Consider the following 21,731-nt stretch of genomic DNA (forward strand, 5'->3'; position numbering starts at 1 on the left):
TGCACTACGTTTCAGACGGTAAAGATGGCCGCCACTGCACTACGTTTCAGACGGTAAAGATGGCCGCCACTGCACTACGTTTCAGACGGTAAAGATGGTCGTCACTGCACTACGTTTCAGACGGTAAAGATGGTCGTCACTGCACTACGTTTCAGACGGTAAAGATGGCCGCCACTGCACTACGTTTAAGACGGTAAAGATGGCCGCCACTGCGCTCCGTTTAAGACGGTAAAGATGGCCGCCACTGCGCTCCGTTTAAGACGGTAAAGATGGCCGCCACTGCGCTCCGTTTAAGACGGTAAAGATGGCCGCCACTGCGCTCTGTTTAAGACGGTAGAGATGGCTGCCACTGCGCTCCGTTTCAGACGATAAAGATGGCCGCCACTGCGCTCCGTTTAAGACGGTAAAGATGGCCGCCACTGTGCTCCGTTTCAGACGGTAAAGATGGCCGCCACTGCGCTCCGTTTAAGACGGTAAAGATGGCCGCCACTGCACTACGTTTCAGACGGTAAAGATGGCCGCCGCAGCGCTACGTTTCAGGCGGTAAAGATGGCCGCCGCAGCGCTCCGTTACAAAACAATAGTTTTGTTGTTTTGTGACGATTTTCAAGTAGTAACTTCATGACTTTGTTTTTTAAAACATTAACTCTGTTTTTCAGCAACATCTTTGAATATTTTTGATTTTATTCAGAGAAGATTTGAATATTAAAATCAAACAACTGAAAATTATTTTAAAACAAATAAAATTCTGAAACTGTAAATAAAATGTATTATGAAGTTTCTGTTAACAAAATTGCCCTTCAAAAAATATCAATAATCAGAATTATTGAGCTCAAGTTAATTTATCATTAATATTTAATTGATTCTTAAAGTTTAGTCAAAGTAAGGATTCTGTCTGTTCCTGTTGGTTCTGGTACCGAGGTTCTATTGGATCATCCTACTGGTTTTATTTCTGCTCCTGGTTTTTCTGGGGATTTTTTAAAATGAATCCGGGGCGTGCTGTGGTGGTGCAGCGGGTTAGCACGCCCCACGTTTGGAATCCTTGGTCCTCCACGCGGACGTCGCGGTTCGACTCCCGGTCCAGACGACCTTTGCCGCATGTCTTCCCCCCTCTCCTCACCCTCCTTCCTGTCTGCCTACTGTCGAAAAAATACGAGCCGCAAAAACTCTTCAGAGAAAAAAATGGGGGGAAAAAAAAGAGAAATGAATCTTATTTAAATCTCGGGCCGGCCCCGTTCCTGGGTCAGTGAACCCGGGCCGACAGCTGAGTGGTTCTGGGAACGCCTCCTCTGGATCGCCGGCTGCTGCTGGTCGCCCATGCTGCCGCAGCAACATCTGGAACCAGCTGGACAGGAAGTACCGGAGTCCGGTCCGCCGCGGTTGGACGATCCGGTCCAGGAGGGTCTGCGGCGCTGATGGAGCGGTGAGACAGAATATTCTGTTCTGGAGTGGAAGGAAAGGTCCGGTCAGGACAGCAGTTTCAATCGCAGCAGGAACGTCCAGCTGCTGTTGACGTTAGATCAGGTTGGGATTCATTAGCCTCCTGAGGTCAAAGGTCACAGCCGCCAGATGAACAGAGGAGGTGGAGGTTTACTTCCAGCTAAACCGTCAGTCACTAAACATCTGATTCACTGCAGTAGCCGTTTCATCTGAATGTTTTGAATTTTGAACAAAGTTTTAAAACTCCACAAAAAACGGAAAATCTGAATTAGGCGATTCTATCGACTGATTGGAGAGAATCAACCGGGCTACGCAGAGCGTGATGTCATCAGATGTTGACGCTATGCATGGCTGGAGTAAACAGGAAGTAGAGGTTGCTAGTTAGCATGGAGCAAAGCACTCAGAAGCAGGAACAGTGCAGAGTTTGGTTCCTCTGGTAAGGCTCTGGCCCACCAGTGGATTGGGGCTTTAGCTAAAACTTATTCAGCGGATGTTTTCATTTCCCCATTAGCCTGTCAATCTTTTCTGGAAACCAGAACCCACATCAAGCTAGCCGTGAAAACGTTTTTGCAAAATTGAGGATGTTTTTTCAGATTTTTCTGCTTTCATCAACCGTTTCTAATTTAATTTCTTACAATGTACATAAAAAATGTTAATGGAAGCACAGCTAGGGAGTCGATCAGAGAATCTGTAACGTGAAGAATGATCCAGATCAGATTGTACCTCCCCTGATGAAGCCCCGCCCATCATGGTAAAGCCACGCCCCTGACGACGAAGCCCCGCCCCTGACAATGGAGTCTGTCTCAGAGCTTTTATAAGAACTTCCTAAGAATTTGCGTTCTGGTTGAGTTTCTAAAGCCGTCCCAGTTTCTCTGGTTCAGGTTTTAACTGGTTCCTGTGGTAACTGGTTCCCAGTCGGCCAGACGCCCAGACTGGTTCTGCTGCAGCGTGAGAAACAGGATTAGCTTGTCCATTCAGAGCTCCATCAGCGCCGTGCGGCCCGAACAAAAGGCGTTCTGATGGCGACCCAATTCGACCCGGAGTCTTCATGGAGGCGGCTTGCTGACATCAGCCGTCTGCTTCCCGGTCGGCCCAGACTGGGGCTGCTGGGAGTTCTCCTGAAATCAGCTGACGGCGTCGTTTCTGAACCACTGACGGGGAGATGATCCAGAAAATAGAGATAAAAGCTGCAATCATCAGGGGTTTCACTGGTTTCACTGGTTTCACTGGTTGGACTTTAAACAAACCTGAGTGAATTAAAGGGTTTCCTGCAGTGACCCGGCTGGTTCTGGTTCTGTTGGATCAACATTAGCAGCAGAGTTTTCCACACTAAACCCTGCTGGTTAAAATAACCAGTTAGTAACCAGCACTGGTCCAGTTTTCAGAAACGGCGCCCCCTGGCTGCAGCGGGTTTTAAATTCTGTTCAGCATCACGTTGCTTCAATCTGCCTTCAGGTTGACTTTCCTGAGTGTTTCCTTTGAACACGTCCAGGTCCGGCAGTACCGGAGCGAACGCGGCCAGAACAGCTCCTCCGGTTCTGAGCCTGTGAAATCTGCAGTTCTGGTTCTGAACCAGAATCGGCTCAGTTAAAGGGAAACGGTTAAATGTTCTTGTGGGATTAGGAGGCATTAAAGTGCCGGTGCTGCTGGGACCGGGCCTCAGTCCGGCTGGAGGTCCACCGCGGTCCATGGCCAGCCCGCCGGGGCTGCAGGTTGCCTTGGAAACGGGCCGGGACAGGAAGCGCCTGGCGCTCCGGCGGTCAGTCAGCTGGTTTGGTTTGAGGCTGAACATCATGCAGGAGAGCAGAGAGGTGAGGAAGACGAGTCCAGAACCTTCTTCAGAACCGTCCAGAGTCCATTTACTGACACCTGGAGGATCTTTAGGTTTGACTGGATCCTCGTCCTGCTGTGAGTAACGTCACTGGTTTGAACAGGATTCACCAGACAGAGACAGAGATCAGTTCTATGAACGACAGGAACTGATTGGGAAAACGTTTTTGTTTTATTTTAGTTTATATGAATTATTTTTATTCTTTAAATTATCAACGATAAATGATCGATGTTTTCATCAGATACTCTTGAGTCAAACACGTTTTTACTCTTGAATAATTTATCGGATGTCTTTTTGCTTTCAGTTGAATATGAACATGATAAAGTATCGCTGACTGGAGTCTAGTTTCTGGGAACTCTGCCTCCTCTTGCCTTTGGGAACTTTATGTGATTTTTGTGAACTAATGGATTTTGTCCAACTGATTTTTTCTGTTGCTGTTTCTGAGGATAAACTCTGGAACCGGCAGGTTTTAAACGTCATGCGTCGTCGTTTTTACAGCTTTTCTTTTTAAATTTTCCTGGTTTTTAGTTCATTGTCATCTTCATGAGTTTCTGAAGCGAAGCTCCAGGCAGCTGAAAGTAGCTGAAGAGTGAAGGCAGGGCAATATGTGTGGAGGGGGAAATCAGGAGAAATGCTGTCTGAGTCCAGCAGCTGGAGACGTAGCAAACCGGCACCCAGTGGAGAGCTTAAATGCTCTCTCTTTTCTGTTCTTCATCACAGGATGAATCATTTGAAACACTGAAACATTGTCAGCGTTCAGGTGTAACGTAGCAGTTTCTGCTTCAGCCATCTGCGTTAGCTTACTTCATGTTAGCGAGCCGTTCAGTGATGTAAGCCTCATTTTTCTCCTCATAATCAGTCTGGGTTTTACGTGAACATTTTCCCACACTACCGTTTTTAGAGTAGGGTCTGGATCTTAATGAATTAATTTTGATACATTAGATAGATTTAAATGCAGTTAATGACTTTTATTTTATTACGTATAAACGCTCTGGTCGGAACCTTTTTATTCACGTTTCTGGTACAATCGTAAACTCAACGCTGGGAGGACAAACCCGTCGTCTGCTTCCTCTGGTCATCCAATTGCCATTCCATCTTTTCCACTCATTCCCATAAAAAAGTCATTTTCCAGTCAAAAGCAAATATTTTCTGATAACCGTCAAACATTTCCGGATGCTTTGTCATCATCCATATATGGAAGTGCTTCCTGTTTGTGTTTGGCGGTGCATTTACGTTGAAAGTCGTTACAAAAGGCGGTTTAGGGTTTACTTTTTTGAAGATGTCTGCCTTTAAATCCTGCAGGGATTGAAACTTTTAAAGTGATTAAAGTTGAACAGACTCTTGTTTTTGACGCTCAGACGTTTCTTTCCGTTCTGATGAAATGAATCTTTGCGTCCAGCAGGTTTTCTGCTTTGGTAGAAGTTTTATCTGTCACATCTGGAGCTGAGTGGATTCCTTCGTGTTTATCTCAGTGAAGCCTTTCTCTCCTGCCTGTGTTCGTGCTGGATCATCTCTGCTTGAGGAGCGAATCTGTGAAGAAATTACCCAGCATGCCTTGCAGCTACTCTGGCTTCCAGGGAGAGCAGCTGGCGTTCGGATCATCCTGCAGCTGGAATGATGGTGGGAGATCGGCGTCCGGCTGGAACAAACGGCCGCCTGTTTTCCTGATGAGTGGGACAAATCAGAATCCAGTGTGGGAATAAACCGGAGCGCTGCGACATTCTGGAAGGAAATATTTCTGATCAGAAACCAGAGACATCCGGAAATAAAACACAAAATGAGAACAGAGTTCAGTACCAGCAGGGATGTGAAGACTCACTGCAGGACGGTCCTGTGATTGTGCTGCTTTCTGCACCAAGGATGTAGCTTTAGGCTTCCTGTATGAGGGGAAAGATGCACTTCCTGGAGAGGAGACGCCAAGGCGAACTGATCAGCCAATCAGAAAGCTACAAACTAAAAACAGTCTAGGATTTTTCTTAAACAAACTGAGCTTCAAAATATGTGTCTAACTGCAATAACTGAGGCTGTTTTCACATTTGAAATGATACTAAAATTTCTTAGGGAATCACTGATATGAAAATTTGGGCCGATATTAATCTTTCTGATTACCAATATTTACCAATATTATATATATTTCACCAACTTTGGGGGAGGCAACAGGATAAATAAATATTGGCCCAATTTTATTTATCGGACAGATATCGATATGTTAAATAATGACTAATATCGGTCGATACCGATGTTGGTGAGGATTTATCATTCCTCCCTAAAATTTACAACTGATCCTGAAATTATTTAAGGCTTTCTGGATTTCTGGAAAAGATGTTTGTTTTTATCAGACTTTCAGCTCAACAGCCAATCAGATCAGATCTTATTCATGACTGTCAGATGCTTCTGATGCTGATTATTACTTTGACTAGACCTAACATCCAGGAAAACTGTTTAAAATAATCTATAGGTGAAAGGCACATAAAAGCTGAGTCATATTGGATTAAGATTTTTCTTGTTGAATAAGAAAAAATGGACAGAAAATCTAGTTGCTAACGTACCCTAGAAGCTAGCTAGCTTCTTTTATGTCCGTCTTGGGTACATTGGCTGGACAGCGTTTGTTTTTATGCCCCATCATCCTCTATATTTACAGTTTTATTTGTCTTAAGTTTTATTCAGGCTGGCATTATAAGCTCTTAAAGAGTGGAGGACTTTGGGAACGTGCTAATGTGGCGTATTTTATGCAGAAATGTTATTAATTTTCCACCAGTTTGCTTCCAGTTTCTGGTTTGAATACCTAGAGGAACGTTTATCCAATGCAGGGAGGAACTGTGAACATTTTAACAATTATTTACTAAATAAAATCGTCTGCAGAAGTGGCGCTCTGTCTGGGACAACTTTGTTAAAACAAAATGGAGGACGGAAAGAGGAAAAGACTTGTCAATGTCTCCTGGTTCTGCCTGCAGACCGTTAGCTTGAAGCTTCAGCGGGAACCACGGGTCCATCAGGCAACCGGGTTCCTGCGTCTCACAGGAAAAACATTAATTGGATTTTTCAGGTTTGCTCCCTGCTGATCTAAACCGGAGCTGAAATCAGGAAATCTGAGCCGTTTGTCCAACTAATGGTGATAATTACAGACGTCCTTCGAGGCCGATGCTCATAAAGTTACACAAATTACAACCAATAATTCTGATTATTTAGCCTTTCAGAAGAGGACAAATGTGAATCCATGTTTTCCTCATGTTTTACATTCATTCATTTAGAAATGCCACAGTTAGCCAGCTCAGAGCTAACTAAGTCATTAGATTGTTTAAATATGAAATATTTTTGCTTTCTAGCTAAATATGTAGCTCTGAGCTAAATGTTTATCTAGGACTGAGCTAACTAAATATTTAATATAGTTTATAAGTTAATAAAATAATGAAAAACATGGTGAAAATATGACGTTTGAAAAATAAACGCTCATGTTTTTCCTTTTCTAGCAGTCTGAATTATTTCTGTTCATTTTTGGCTCTAGCTTTACAAACGGCGCCACAGAATGACCTAGGATGTTTCCTGACCATCTCAGAAACTTTTGATCTGCTCCCTGGTGACTTTTTCTTCTTCTTCTGTTTCATCATCCAGACTTCATTCCTCCAGATTCACATTTTTCCTAAACGTTTAAAAGTGAAGTTTAAACCTCTGTGTTGTTGTGTAAAGGTGGCAGATGAGTCTGAGTGGAGCTGATGTTTCAGCAAATTGAATCAGTTTGTGAACGGAGGAGAAACGGAGCAGCAGCAGCAACAGCTGCAGCAACTGCAGCAACAGCTGCAGCAACTGCAGCAGCATGACTTCATCAGTGAACACGCCCTGCCGCCATGATGTGCAGCTGAAATCTGGGTCACATCCTCCCCAGGAACACGCTGCGTTAACGCAGGTCTGTCCCCACAGAGAAGCTGCTGAAGCTTCACAGCCGAGTCCAGGACCCCCAGTCCCAACCCAGAACCCCCATCCCAGTCCAGAACCCCCCATCCCAGTCCAGAACCCCCCATCCCAGTCCAGAACCCCCAGTCCCAGTCGTGGCTCTAGCGGGGAGTTCAATCTGGATCCGGCTGCAGAAATCCTGCTGAGGTTCAGGAACGGAAACTGATTCTTCAAAATGTGTTCGATATGAAGGACATTTTGGGAAACGCTTTGGTTTTTTAACTTTTACTAAAACAGGAATTATCTTCAGTGTTTCCCTGAGGGACTCGGCCCTGATCTCTTTGATTTTGGTTGATTGACAATCGATCGATTCTTAAAGATGAAACTGATCCTCCAGTCCGTTCTGCCTCCATCAGGCTCTGATGGAGTTACTGTTGCTAACTTTACCTTATTTAGTACAGAAGCAAATCAGCAGGGTTTCCCCAGGGGACCTGCTAAGCCTGGTGGTAGGGGGCGCTAGCGGTCCACCCTGTGTTCATGCTACAAAATGTTTAAAGTTACAAAAATCTGTAGGTGGCATAGTTTGGAAAGGTTAGCATGTGAGGCTAACAGGCGTTCATTCTGCTAATTAAATGCGACACAATCAGACTGATCAGTTTTTGCTCTTAAAATCTGATAATTAGTTCAATTTTATTACTGTGATTGTCAGACAGAAGTCAGACGTAAACAACATGAAGGCAGGATATACCGGAGTTATTGACGATCATCTCTCACACACACACACACACACACACACACACACACACACACACACACACACACACACACACACTCTCTCTGAGTGTGGCAGCAGGTAAACTCCTTCCAGTCCGGTTCCATCCAGACGTTTAAACTCCGGTTAGCTTCGTGTTGTTGCCTCGCCGGCGGTTCGCCTCCAGTCTGGTTGAGGCCAGACGTCAGCCATGTTGGGTGAAGACTCCTCATCTTGGTGTCCTCAGCTCATTGGCGCGTTGTCTCCTCTGAGTGTGTGTGTGTGTGAGAGAGAGGACTGCTGTTTGCCTGCAGCTGCGTGTGGAGACTTCCACGACGGTGTTGCTGCTGCAGGGGAACTGAATCAGTTTGATTCATAGTTGAAAGCAAAGTGAGCAGATTTAATCCTTTGCATCTGTTTGTAATCCTGCAGCCTGAATTATTCAGGAAACTCCACCTGCAGACATGATTGGAGGCTTTCAGATGTGCTTAACATGAAAACAAGTCAAAGGATTCCTCGTTTTTTATTTCATAGTGAACACAGGACACCACATACCCGAATTTGCTAATTTATTATCTTTTTTGTGTTTTGGATCTGGAACAGTTTCCAGATCTCTTGTCCTCAAAATGCAGTTTTTGGATGTGTGGTTTATAGTTTTTGTCCTTTTGGCCCATGTGGCGAAACGTTTCAATGCCTCTGCTTCAGAATGAATGCTGCGCTTTATTTTTCCTTTCAGAGAAAAGGAAATCCAATTTTTAGGCCGGTGATTTTAATTTAATTACCTCTGTTCCAGGAAACAGTAAAATGTTGAGCAGCTAATGTCAGGGTCCAGCCTTCAGTTTTATTATATGCATGTATTTTCCCTCCAGCCAGCCAAATGCTCTCATATCCTCCTTAAGTGGTTTGGACTTTAGCGCTCCAGGATTCATGAAGGTTTTAGAAAACTTGTCCAGGTTTCTTCTCACTGTGGCATAAATGCTAATATAACTCATATTATTCAAGGTTCTTCACAGTTATTGTTGAAGCTGATCATTCAAAGCGAACAGCAAGACTGTTAGCAAACATGTTAGCATTAGAATGTTATTAACAGTTAGCTATTAAGCTAGCATATTTAGTTTAGTAATATGTTGGTATTACCAAAAGAAGCTTCTAATGTCATGCTAGCTAATAGTAGCTAACACTATGTATAATATTATATATTAATTCAAACATCTAGCTTAGCATCCAACATCATCTGGTGTAATGACATTAGAAAATATGGGCACTAGTTGCTGTTAGCTAACATTTAAAACTGTCATGTATGAAAAGAGGCTATAGTGACTAGCCAACATTATCTATGATTCTAAACTTATGCTACTGTTAGCTAATAAACTATTAGCTTAAATGCAGCTAATAACATTTTATTATACTAGCAGTGGCTATTAGCCTAAAATGAGCTGCCTTGCTAACATTTGCCTATGGTACTATTAGCTAATCCCCAGTCCATAATTAGCATGTTAGCATTAAACAGGAAATATGAACTATTATGATAAATTTAGGCAATGGGCTTCAGCTAAGCATTAGCACTAACATAACATTAGTGAATGTAACCATATTTTGTGTTCAGCTAGCATGCTAACTTTAGCATGTTTAATTGTTTACAGTCAATAGTGAACTTTATCTTTGTTGCTAATTTTAATGTGCTACTGTAAAACTAATAGCATTTTAGCTAATTACAGCTAACGTTCTTTCGTTGGAGGTGGAACAGAAAGAAAACACATTTCTTCTAACTAATTAATTCCACATGAAGCATCAAATATTCAGCTGCTTAATTATGACATAACCCACACAGAACGAGTGTTTCCTCTCCTCAAAGATTAAAGCAAAGCTGCTTATTTCGAGGTGATTAAGCAGCTCTGCCTCCACGCTTTCCTCATCTCTGGAGTATTCCACCTGGAGGCTTTTATGTTGGCGGGTCACGGCCACTCGTCCCTCCCACGGCCTCGTCCCGGCTAAGAGCCCCACTTCAGTCGGGCGCGTTAATGATTGGAAACGGACCCAGTCTCAGAGGCCTGGCTGCCAGTAGAGCTGCAGGCGTTTCATCTGCTCTGCTGAAGATTAAAAGCTGGACACAAACGGATGTTTTCTCCTGAAGACACACAAACACTCCTCCCTCAGCCTGCGGTGGAGATCGGCCGTGTTAATACAACCCAATTACAGAGTGTGTTTCTGTGGGACAGAACCATCTAACCAGGACAGCCTCCCAGTGCTCCCAGTAGAGCCATAACTGGGGTCCGGGTCGTTAACCAGCAGCTCTGAGACGTTCATTAGGACACATCAGCGGACACTGAGGTCATCCGCCACGGCGGCTCTCTGCTAGCTTTAGCAGGGTTTTGTTTGGCTGTTGTTAAGGAAATATGATTATTTTAATGCTTAATACAGTTAATCTTAAAAGATATATGGAACACTCTTATTTTGAACAGGTTTGTGTTAAGCATTTAAAACTAAACCAGATGGGTAAGCATTCAGAGACACAGGAACCAAATGCAGATTAAGGGAGATCACTCAATGGGACCCCCACTGTGAGGCCAGGCCACAGGCGAAGCCATAAAATTAGCATTTTCCTTGGGAGACAGAGACTTTAGATTTCTCAGGTATCTGTGAGGTCTTATCTCAGATCGTTCTGTGCTCAGAATGACCGAGGGAGCCACAGGGGGTCAGGGCCAGCAATCCGCTCTTTTGTCTCGTCAGAAGACAGATGTTCCTTTGATCTTGGCCGTAGATTGAGGGGAGTTCCAAGTTTCTCTGGGAGCTTCCAGTTGGTCAACAAGAGGAACGCCTAGAATGCATAAATTAAATAGGGAAACACCTATTTGGTATAAAAATTACGCACACGGAGCACGCCGAAAGAGAGAGAGCGGCCGCTATTTTTGCTTTTTGTTTGTCTTTGTGTTTTGTGTTCGTTTGTCTTCCCCTTGTGTGTCTTTATTTTTATGAGAAAATGCATATCTCTGTTCCTCTGCAGCTTTGTTGTTCATTGCTTTGTATGAGATTAAACTCTGTGATCTGTGACGTCAACACGTTTTGTTGTTGTTTCGTTTTAGCACCGCGCCGCCACTCGCCAAGGACTCGGGAGAGAAAGGAGGAAAGAGCCAAAACGTTTTATCCAAAACTAACATTAAATGATCTTCTTTTTTTAATACTGTCCAGGAGGTTGGAACAGAAAGTTCTGCAGGATTTGCTGCAGGAACGTTGTGAAAGCGTTCCGGTTTCAGTGAACCGACCTAAACCGGAGTTTAATTAGATTTATCTTAAGATGGATTAGCACACAGGCAGCTCGTTATTCCTGAAGGTTCCTTATGTAACTGTGGTTAATTACGTCTCATTTGAAAAACTTTGACTTCCTCAAAGGAAGATGCAAGAAAATCCTAAGGACGGATCTGCAGATCAGCGTTAGATCGACCTGCAGCCGTTACATAGAGAGGACACGCATTTTTATTTTTACTATTAACAGCCGGTTTGATTTCCGTATGGTTGTTTGTGTTTCTGGAGGGAAGAGGGTTGGTCATGTGACAGTCGTGCAGCAAAGGATTGTGGGTTGTCGATTTGAACCAGAGAACCAGGTCGTGGTTTCAAAAGAGCCGAGAAATAAAATATCACCAGTGGCAGACACACTTCCGCTAATGCGCTAACAGCTGAGCGAATTATTCCTTTTGCGCATTAGCTAACGTGGAAAATGTTTGGTGCCGTTAGCTTCCTTTAAATTATTCTGACTAGCAGCAGGAAACTTTCTGTTATTACTGCTAATAAGTGATCACTACTGATGATGTTGGATATTAGTGGTGGGTAAACTACTGCTAATTGCAGATCTAATTTTTAGATTTGTGGTTTAGTATTTTTTGCTAACTGTGAAAACTTTAGCTTAGCTTTCCCAGAAGTAATTCAGATAAATTCTGAAGCACAAATTTTCTCGGCTGTTTTATAAACTTGAATAAAGTTGGACGTCTGTGTTGAAGATTTGGTCGTAAACTTAAGAATTCTTAAAGAAGTTATTGGTTTATATTCATGCTTTTATTTTGAAGTGACTGTTTACGCAGCAGTTCTGTTTCCTCTCCTCACATTCTCTCTTTTTCTTCCCCCAATAACTGTTTCAAACAGGAAAGATCCAGGAACAGAATAAAATACAGACATAAAGCTAAATACCACATCTATTATAGAAAATATAAATTATTGTTTCAAAATAAAATTGATGCTTGAACATTGGAGTTTCTTTAACGCAGAAATCATTTGGTTTGCCCTAAGAATTCAAATTATTTAGAGCTAACGTTAGCGTTTAGCATTAGCTTCCGCTAAATGTTGTTTTTGGTGTTTTCCTGAATTAAGTGGATTATTTTAGTTTTCTTAATAATTTTATTGTTTTTGTTGCTGTAAGTGATTTGAATCAAACCCTGAATTGCCATTTTGAGACAGTTTAGGGTTTAAATATTGATTATTTATTCTTGTATTCATATTTTCTTTTATTTGTATTTAGTTTAAAGCTGTAGCCTGTCCTGGTTCATCAGATGTCAACTAGTTTATTAATCTGTTAAACAAACCAACTAGTCGTTTGGAGATGACCTTTGACCTTTCCCGGGTGGCTGGTTGATGCTGATATGTTGTTGTTCTGATGAGGGTCAGGGTTATGGCCTGTCATAGTACATATTTCTGGATGATAAATTGTCCCAGAAGTTATCATGGTAAACGATAATATTGTTGTTATGAAACCATTTTGACTAAAATGATGGTAATAATAATAATAATCTTTATTCATTCTGAAAGATGAATAAACTTTAAGTTCCAGTGAACATTTATCACTGGAACTGGAAGACATTTAAATAATATCAATAAATAAAATGAATTATAAAATTTGTGTAAACACATTAATCCGTCATAAAAGAACCGACTGAGGTTTAACATCCTGATAAACAACAAATCATCCTAATGGAAATGATTGAGCTGGTTTTAGTTTATCATGTGATTTATTGATTTATTGCCACAGGCCTGGTGACGAGTAAATCCCTGGAGTTATGAGGGTGTACTTTCTTTTTGCCGTTGATTCTCTGTAAATCTGATTTCTGTTTTGTCAGAAGTTCTCCATTAAATTGTGTTCGGCTCCGTCGCCTCTTCTCATGTTTTTCTCCATCAGCGCGTCTCTGGGGGCTGCGCCGTCGATGGCGGCCTTTGTTTGAGCCGCTTTGTTGTCGCTGTTTCATCAATATTCACGGAGATCATAATGGATTCCCGCCGCGGGGCTGATCCGCTCCCCGCCTGCCTTCTGCTAATTGCTCGTTTTTACCTCGACTAAAGGGTGGTGTTATGATCAGGCCCCCGGGTGGAGAACCCCGACACACACACACAGACACACACACACACACACACACACACCCCGACATTCAGTTTCATCAAAGACACACAAATCATCCTTCAGGTCCGTTTCCTGAATTATTGCTGCTAGATGTTTATACTTTAATATGTTTTTTTTTTCAGTACTGAATGTTTTAAAACAAAACATTTCATCATGTTAAAATTACATTTTAAATATTAAAAATACATTTTGTTAAAAGACATTTAAATATTTTGGTTTTTCAGTTGAAATATTTTTTACAGCAGCTGGAATATTTTGTTGTTTAGTTTAAATCATTAATAAAACCAAATAATTAGATTTTTAGTAGTTTTAATCTTAAATCACGGATATAAACAAAACAAGTTAATTTTTCAGAACCTTTTAGGTTCAATCATTAAAACGCATAAATGTTTTTTTATATATTGTTAATATAACTCGAAATTGTTTTTTTTTTCAGCAGCTTTAAAGTTCATCAGTAATATAAACCAGAGCAGTTTGTTTTTCTGGCTGTCTGATCTGTGAAAATGTCCACAGCTCAGTTTAACCTCAGAGTTAATCAAACATATTGATTACCTTTGTTCCAGGCCTGTTAATCAATCACAGATTGCCTTGAATAGACCTTGTAGATCGCACCAAGCTGTGAGATTGATTTCAGGCTGAAGTTAGCTGGTCCTCTGAAGCCAGATGGAAACGAGTCCATGTGAGGCAGACTGAGGGGATGTTGCCAGTTTCTCCGATTAGCTTTTATAACTGAAGGACGGCTCAGCCGAGTCGGGTGGATCGGTGGCTGAGGTTGAAGTTCTCCGTCGTCTTTAACGATCTGACATGATTGTTGGCTTTCTAAGACAATTAAATGTTCCTGAAACTCGAAGCTCAACCTGAAAGTTCAGATTTTCTCACCAACCAGGAATTATTGATCTAATGCAGCTGGAGGAATGAAAATAGAGACGGATCCGCCTCAGTCTACTGGTCTAACGCTTTAACCCGACTCCGGTCCGCTTTAACCCAACTCCGGTCCGCTTTAACCCAACTCTCTGCGTTAGATTAGCTACTGCTGCTGTTAGCTAATCTACCAGCGGTGGTTGCTTAGCTAATTTAAATCTACTGTTCTGTCAGTTGGAGTTTTGGTCACCCTTCTTTTATTGAACCAAAACACAGAATTCCACAGCACATCTAAATGTTAATGTTGTCAAAGTCAAGCTAGCATAACTGAGCTACTTCCCTCTCCCTTGCTCATTTTCTTAATTAAAACTTTTTTCTGATCTTATCTGGTTGTCGTAGTATAGATAGTTTGTAGCAAAGCACTGCGTCCGTTTTTCTTTTTTATATCAGACATATATTTGAGATTTAGCTCATTATATTGATAATTTAACAGCTTAAAGTGATGCTAGCCCTCGTTAGCCAGCAGCTTGTGCCCTACAGCAGGAAGCTGGGGGCGGGGCATCGCCCTGCAGCGGTTCTATATCGAGTTTATCTGGAGAGTCCACCCTGATGAAGCTTTGAGAGCTGCTGATGTCTCCCCTGCAGCACTCCGCCTCGTCTTTCCCTCCGTCTCCGTAATGACATTAACCCCTCCCACTGCGTCTCCATCAGCCATTAAACATGAAGCATGTTACCAGATCCTGCTCTGCTGCACGTCACTGAGGATCAGTTCATCTCAGCTGGAGGCCTTCAGGCCTGAAACAGCCTGACTGAGTCTGACCAGAGGCTGCACTGCCTGGGGATGATGATGATGATGATGATGGAGGGTGGAGATAATCTCCCTCAGCACTCAGACAGCAGCTGCAGAAACCAGAACCTGCAGCGTAATGCAATAAAGTGTCTGATGAGGATCAGTTTCTCTCTCTGATGGATGCTAAGAGCAGAAAGTACTTAAAACCTTCCTCTTCCTCCTCCTCTTCCTCTGGCTCTTATGGTGTACAAATAAAAATGTAATTTTGTAAAAGACGATTTTAAATGTTTAGCAACTTTCAGCTGAAGTATTTTCAGTTTGTCAGCAGCAGTATAAAGCTGCACGTCATCAGCGCATGTTTAGATATAATACTGTTCAACCTCATCTGGGGATGGAACAACACAACGAAGTCATCAGGATTATTATTGGATGGTGAAATTCTGATGTATTTTTAAATGATTTGGTTTGATGTTGACGTCGGGTCGTCGTTGGCGTCACTGCAGACCTCTCTGATCAGCCAGACTACATTTTCTCCATTATCGTCCCAGAAATTCATGAAGAGAAAGGAGCCATTTATCAGGCTCTGCTCAGCCCGAAGCACTCACTGTGTGTCGCCGTGTGTGTGTGTGTGCGGACACACTCGCAGTGACACATCTGCATGTGTATCTCTGCACATGCTCAGTCTGCGCCGCGGTTCTGTGTCCTGACACGCTTCTGCCTCATTCAGTCTTTGTCAGGACTAACGACGTTTCTGCTCACTGTTAGGAACTTTATTAACTCTTAAAATAAATCATATTTAGTGAAATTTGCTGATTTTCTGTTAAACGACTGAAGTAGTTTTACTGCAGGTAGATTTGATGTCCTGCAGCGACATCTGCTGGTCAAACTCCTGCACTGCTAAACCATATATGACCAATAACTTTTGCTCATGTTTTAATATTTTTAAAATAATTTATCTTATTTTCGTTTTAATTAAGCCTTCAGTATTTGGATTAAGCAAATCAAGAGTCAATTTTTTTTATAGTAAACTGATGAAAAAATCACTTTTTTTGTTTCAAATTGTCTTTAAAAACTTATAAGCCTCCAAATTAGCTCCATAATATCTTTTCCATCTTAATTTTTTTTTATTAGGTGTTTCTAAGAAACTTTATGAAACTGGTTGATGGTTTGAATCCAGAAACTAACAAACTGCTTCTCTGTTTCCTCTGTTTCAGAAGGAGCTGAGTCTTCCCAGAAGAGGCAGCTTGTAAGTACCTGAAACACTTCGTCCAATCAGAGCTCAGCTCTCACCTGGAGAGAAGCAATGAGCCAATCAGGTGTCACTGGTTAATCTTGGTGCTTCGTTCAGGTCGCCTCCTGCTGGAGGTTCAGGTGAAGCGCAGGAACAGCTGCAGCTCCGTCTGCAGGTCTATTTATATCAGGTGTGTGTGTGTGTGTGTGTGTGTGTGTGTGTGTGTGTGTGTGTGTGTGTGTGTGTGTGTGTGTGTGTGTGTGTGTGTTGCTGGTAATGTTCTGTGTGTTTTGGACCTGCAGGATCCAGATGGTTTCCAGGAAAGTTCCTGGCTCTGTCTGAAATTATTCCCATTATGAAAAGGATTTAATTTAGTTTAGGATTTTAATAATCTGGAAACAAAACCAGACTTCCTTTGTCTGTCCTTCATTCATTCACTGTGTCCTTTCTTGCTTCCTTCACTCCTTACTTCCTCATGTTTTCTCCTTCTTTCTTTCCTTCTTTTCGGCTTAATAAATAAATAAGCGTTGTTTTTTAAAAATTATTATTTTCCTAAAAACAAAAACAAGCAGCGCTTAGCCTGGCGGGGGCACTAGTAAAGCATGGTGGGCTGCCAGGCTTATAATACACTGAGGGAAAAACTGTTTTGATACTTTTTGGTACCATTTTATCTCCACTTCTATATTGCAAACATATTCAAAATATCATTTTACTGTAGCGTATATGTAGCATCTTTTAATCTAATATAATTATCTAAATCCAATTTAGTCCAAGAGAATCACTTAAGGGCTCCAGAACCATCCAAACTTTAATTTAACTAGCTTAATTTAAAAAAAATATTAATTTAATTTTGATTTCTGAAAATGAGAATTTGTAGCCAACAACTAATATTAATTATCTTTTAAATAGGTAAAACAAATTCTGCCAAAAATATCAAACCGTGAAAAACAAACTGGCTATAATTTTTTTTAATACAAGTTATTTTTATTTTAAAAACAAACAAAAACAAAAATATTAACATATTTGTCCTAATAATTTTCACCAGTCTGTTTTACAGTGTAATAAAACTTTTACAGTAAATTCAAGTTAAAATAACAATAACTGTAAATGTTTTTAAAGACTTTCTTCAGTTTGTTAAAGCCAGATGGTTTCAGAGGAAACCTGTTGGACCCGACCCGACCCGTCTCCCCCCTCCCCCTGCTGCCCCCCTCCCCCTGTTCTCTGGTCAGCAGAGCGTTAGCCGCTAGCAGAGGGATTAACCAGACAGCTGCAGCAGGATCGGCGCTCCGGTTCTGGGAACATGGAGGGAACCGGGTCGGCGCTGCTCCTCTCGGTCCGGACGTCTCCCCCATGAAAGTTTTGGGTCGGGTTTTGCCCTCAGAGGAGGAACTGCTCTCGGATTTATCCTGACGTTTGGAACAGGATGTGGATTATTCCGGAACAAACGGGGAAATCCAAAATGAGATTTATGGAGCAAACTGGCTGCTGAGAGTAATCTGCTGTGGCTGCAGGTTCTGGATTAGGATTCAGAAACCCAAAGGAACGTTTCACCCCGAGAAGTGTGTGTGAGTGTGTGACATAACTCTGAGGTCATCCCTTTAAACGGAGATCAGGACGGACAGATGAGCGGCTCCATGCTGCTGGATTATCACAGATTACAGCTCAGCCTTTTGTCCCAGAATACGAGATGAAGAGGAGGAAGGAGCGCTGCGGAGCGCCTCACCTCCGCCTGCAGTAAGACAACCAGAACCAGAACTGTAGAGAACCAGAACCAGAAGTTGGATAACTTGAATTTAATGGGAAGTAGAACCAGAGTTTAGGTAATCTAAACTCTGGTTCTGGTTCTGTCCGTCCGTCTGATCATCTGTTCATTATGCATCGATCCGGTTTTGGTTCCATATTTAATGAATTTCCCTTGTTCATCTCAAACTTTTGAATTAAATAAATCCTTAAATAATTATTAGCGTTAAAAGGACAGAGAACTCTGGAAATGTGAATCTAGAAAAATCAGAAGTTGTTCTCTGGAAGCGGTCAGGAAGAGTAGAGAGGTAGTTCCTTCCCACTGACAGAGAACCGGATCAGAACCGTCCACACAGGCGCTCTGGTTCTGGACGGTTCAGGGGAAGACATCTCCAGGAGGAAACCCAGTCTGGATGCGTCATGGCAGATCCGGCTGAGTCACTGGGGCTTAAATTAGACCGGACTCCAGTAAGTCCAGCGGTCAGAGACAGAAGGTCCATGGAGATTCTGTGGGAAGATGGCGGCGCTCGCATCATCATGTGCTAACCTGAGCTGGCGAACGTCTGGCAGACCAAACGGCCTGTGAAGACGGACGCTGACCTCTGACCCCCAGGTTGTCATGTAATCTGTCTGAAATTGCCCCCATGACAGAAAGGTTTTATTCTTGTTTTAATCCAGCTTCATGAGCGTTTCACGTCTCCCAGACTCTCAAACCCGTTAGTTTATTAGTGCTGATTGATATACCTGGAGGTCAGAGGACGGCTAGAAGCTCGGCCAACAAGAAACCCACAGGGCCTGAAACGCAGCCTGGAGGAACGCCACATGAAATGAACCAAAGCCGTCCTGTTTCCGGAGGTTTAATTAGTGAACCAATCAGTGGCCTTCATCTCTCGTTCCTAAACTAAGATGGTGGGGAGTCTGTTTGTCATGTAGCACAGCTAAAGACTAATAGCAATAATTTTGGTTGTTTAGCATGAGAGAATAAATGGAGAACCACCAAGTCATATTTTCAACATGTTACTTATTCATTTGTAAATGTCAGTTCCAAACCTAGAAAGTAAACATCTAGCTTGCTAGCTGTGTAATTAATTTGGTAAGAAAATATTGAGCTAATAAGTTCAGTATTTTGCTAGGAAGCTAAATATCTAGCGTTAGCATGGCACCTAAATACTGAGCTTTCTAATTGAATATTTATCTTGCAGTCTAAATATGTAGCTTTAGATGTTTAGCTAGCTAAATAACAAGTTTGCTAGCAAAATATTGAGCTAGCAAGCTAAATATTTGGCTTTAGCAAGCAAGCGAGTATTTTGTAAGCTAAACATTTAGTTTCTAAACTAAATATTTAGCTAGTGAATTAGATATTTAGTTTGAAACTGACATTTATAAGTGAATAACATGCTGAAAATACTCTGATAAATAAGCCCCATTTTTCCCCTTTGACAGGCTAAATAACCCAAATTATTTCTGTTAATTTGACAGAGTCGGTGTGCAGAGCCTCCCGAGCGCTGGATGTGGCTCTGATTGGACCCAGAGGTTCTTCTGGGTCCAGCTGGACTGGTTCTGGGTCTCCTGGTTCTGCATTAAAAACAAAAATTCCTCCTGAATATTTGGGGTTTTCCTCTGCCTGTGCTGCAGCCGTTCCTCAGGCTGGCCCGTCTGTGTTGCCATGGTGACGCTGCAGGCAGACCCTGTCCACATTGAGGTGCGTGGACACCCAGCGGGGGGTGGAGGCCTCCACCCTGCGGTTCTCCATCCCTGGATTCTTCATTCACAGCTTGAACTGAAGGCAGAAAAATCCAAACTGAAACATTTCTGTCTAAAAAGCAGCAGAATCAGTTCTGAGTTTTCTGAGGGGAAGCGAAGGCATCGTGATTAGAGAGCAGTTAGTGTTAAGTTTATTAAGTTGTGGATTATTTACATCTCAAACCTTTAGATGGAGTTTACGATAATAAATCTAAATTCTAGTTTTGGAAACGGATAATTATGTAGCTGCAGTTCCACCAGGCACCACTAGAAGGCTCTGCAGTCATCTCCACTCTGCCCTCCTCTTCATCCTCTCTTCCTCCTCCTGTCTTTCTCTCTCTCTCTCGTCAGAATCTGGTCACCGGCTCAGCTGCGTTGCCACGGCAACAGCAGCTTCCTCCTCCATCACCTGCTGTCCCCCACCTCCTTCCACCCCTCTGTCGATCAGCCCTCCTCTTCCTCCTCCTCCTCTCCCTCCTTTCCCTGCGACGGCCCTCTCTCCGCCCCTGCTTACCTGCGAGGAAACCCCTTCCTCTGGAGGTAAGCCCCGCCCTCTCCCACCTGTAGCACTCCTGATTAGTCCAGAGGGCCGCCTGCAGACATGCTGGTGGGGAAAAACGCTTTCAGATCAGCGTAGCAGGAAGTGGACTACAGCGCAGGGCATTCTGGGTAACACTAGCGTTAGCTTAGCGCTAGCAGGAGAAACGACTGATGGTGTGTTACCAGAAATCTGACGCCTTCGTTTCTGATTCCATCTGGTGAAGAAGGAAGTTGCTTTCAGTGTCTTCAGAGGTTTTTGTGTCGTTTCCATCAGTGGTTCTTGGTGTAGCGCCCCCACAGGCCAGGAGGGGAACAGGTTGGTTTGGGTCAGAACCACAGCAGCTGGAGAACAGAACGTACCAGACTGTCAAACGCTCCGATTGTTTCCTTTTTCAGCTTTTGGTGACGTTAACACTGATCAACGCTGGGATGGTTTTGGTGTTTGAGCAGCAAAATCTGCAGTTCCAGTTCAGCAGCTGGTGGAAGCCGGAAGAGTAACTCTGGGAAAACTTAATCCATAACAGAATTATGGATAAATCATATATTTATCTGATCTGAAAATCCTCCTGAACGTCTCTGCTCAAACTGCTCCACATCTTATTTTATTGTTCTGTTATAAACATGAAACTGAAGAGGTTCCATGTTATAAATATGAGTTCAAGAATGTCACAAAATCAATTTTCTGTTTACTCAGTTGGTGTTTAATGCAGCCAACACAAAATAATAATAAATAATGTAATGATGGGTTTTTTAAATTATAAAAAATTTAGTCCTTTATGAAAAGAACAAAAGATAAGTTCTCTTTTGTTCAGAGAACTTATCTGCTTATCAATTAATCAATAAAATTAATCAACTTTAGATTATCTCATTAATGATAACATGCATCTGTAGTCAAAACCTGAAGGTGGCGCTGTTTCCTCTGAGTCTGCTGCTCTGAAGGGTCTGGGGTGTGTGTGTGTGTGTGTGTGTGTTGACGTCACCTCGGCTGCTGCATGTCGGGAGGATTTTGAGGTTCTGGAAGAATCATCCGGTTCTGATCGGGGCGAAACAGACCGGAGAAAGAAGGGGGGGAGACGCTTACCACGGCAGCAGCTTCTGCACGCGCTCAGTGCGGCTGCTGACAGGTCGGAGTCGTCGTCATAGCGATGCCGCTGGAGCCTTGGCATGTCTGAGTCCTGGTTGGTTCTGTCCAACTTCTCACTGCCGGAGAGAAACATGCTGCGGCGCTCCGAGAGGTACGTCTGCATCCAACCGTTCACCCAACCGGTACGTCTGCATCCAACCGTTCATCCAACCGTCCCCCGCCCTCTGAGGCGCTCTGGGTTTCTCAGTGATTTGTGTCGGCATGGCAACGGGAAGCTTCCTGTTGCTGTTTGTTGAGGATCTGCGTTTCATCCCTTCTCCTCGTCTGACAGGAAGCAGGAGATTCAGAGCAGCCTTTGCTGATTTCTTCTTCTTCTGTTCTCCTGCGCAGATTAACTGCTCTACCATCTTGGATCATGCAGGAAACTTGTGCTGCACCGGTTACAGT

General features: G+C 42.8%; 1 protein-coding gene across 18 annotated transcripts in view; it reads left to right on the top strand.

Annotated features, from left to right (window-relative positions):
• Positions 1–21,731, top strand: part of mast2 (microtubule associated serine/threonine kinase 2) — a 66,011-nt gene that overhangs the window by 17,144 nt on the left and 27,136 nt on the right. For 9 of the 18 annotated variants that reach the window (XM_023338936.1, XM_023338935.1, XM_023338933.1 and 6 more), the window contains 2 exons: positions 16,161–16,192; positions 20,012–20,200. In XM_023338936.1, the coding sequence (XP_023194704.1) occupies positions 16,161–16,192; positions 20,012–20,200 (221 nt within the window). Of the gene's footprint in view, positions 1–16,160; positions 16,193–17,401; positions 17,912–20,011; positions 20,201–21,104; positions 21,436–21,731 lie in introns of those variants that run through there. The other 9 variants (XM_023338941.1, XM_023338942.1, XM_023338943.1 and 6 more) reach the window with 4 other exon arrangements.

The sequence above is a fragment of the Xiphophorus maculatus genome, chromosome 9, assembly GCF_002775205.1.
Source record: "Xiphophorus maculatus strain JP 163 A chromosome 9, X_maculatus-5.0-male, whole genome shotgun sequence".
NCBI lineage: Eukaryota > Metazoa > Chordata > Actinopteri > Cyprinodontiformes > Poeciliidae > Xiphophorus > Xiphophorus maculatus.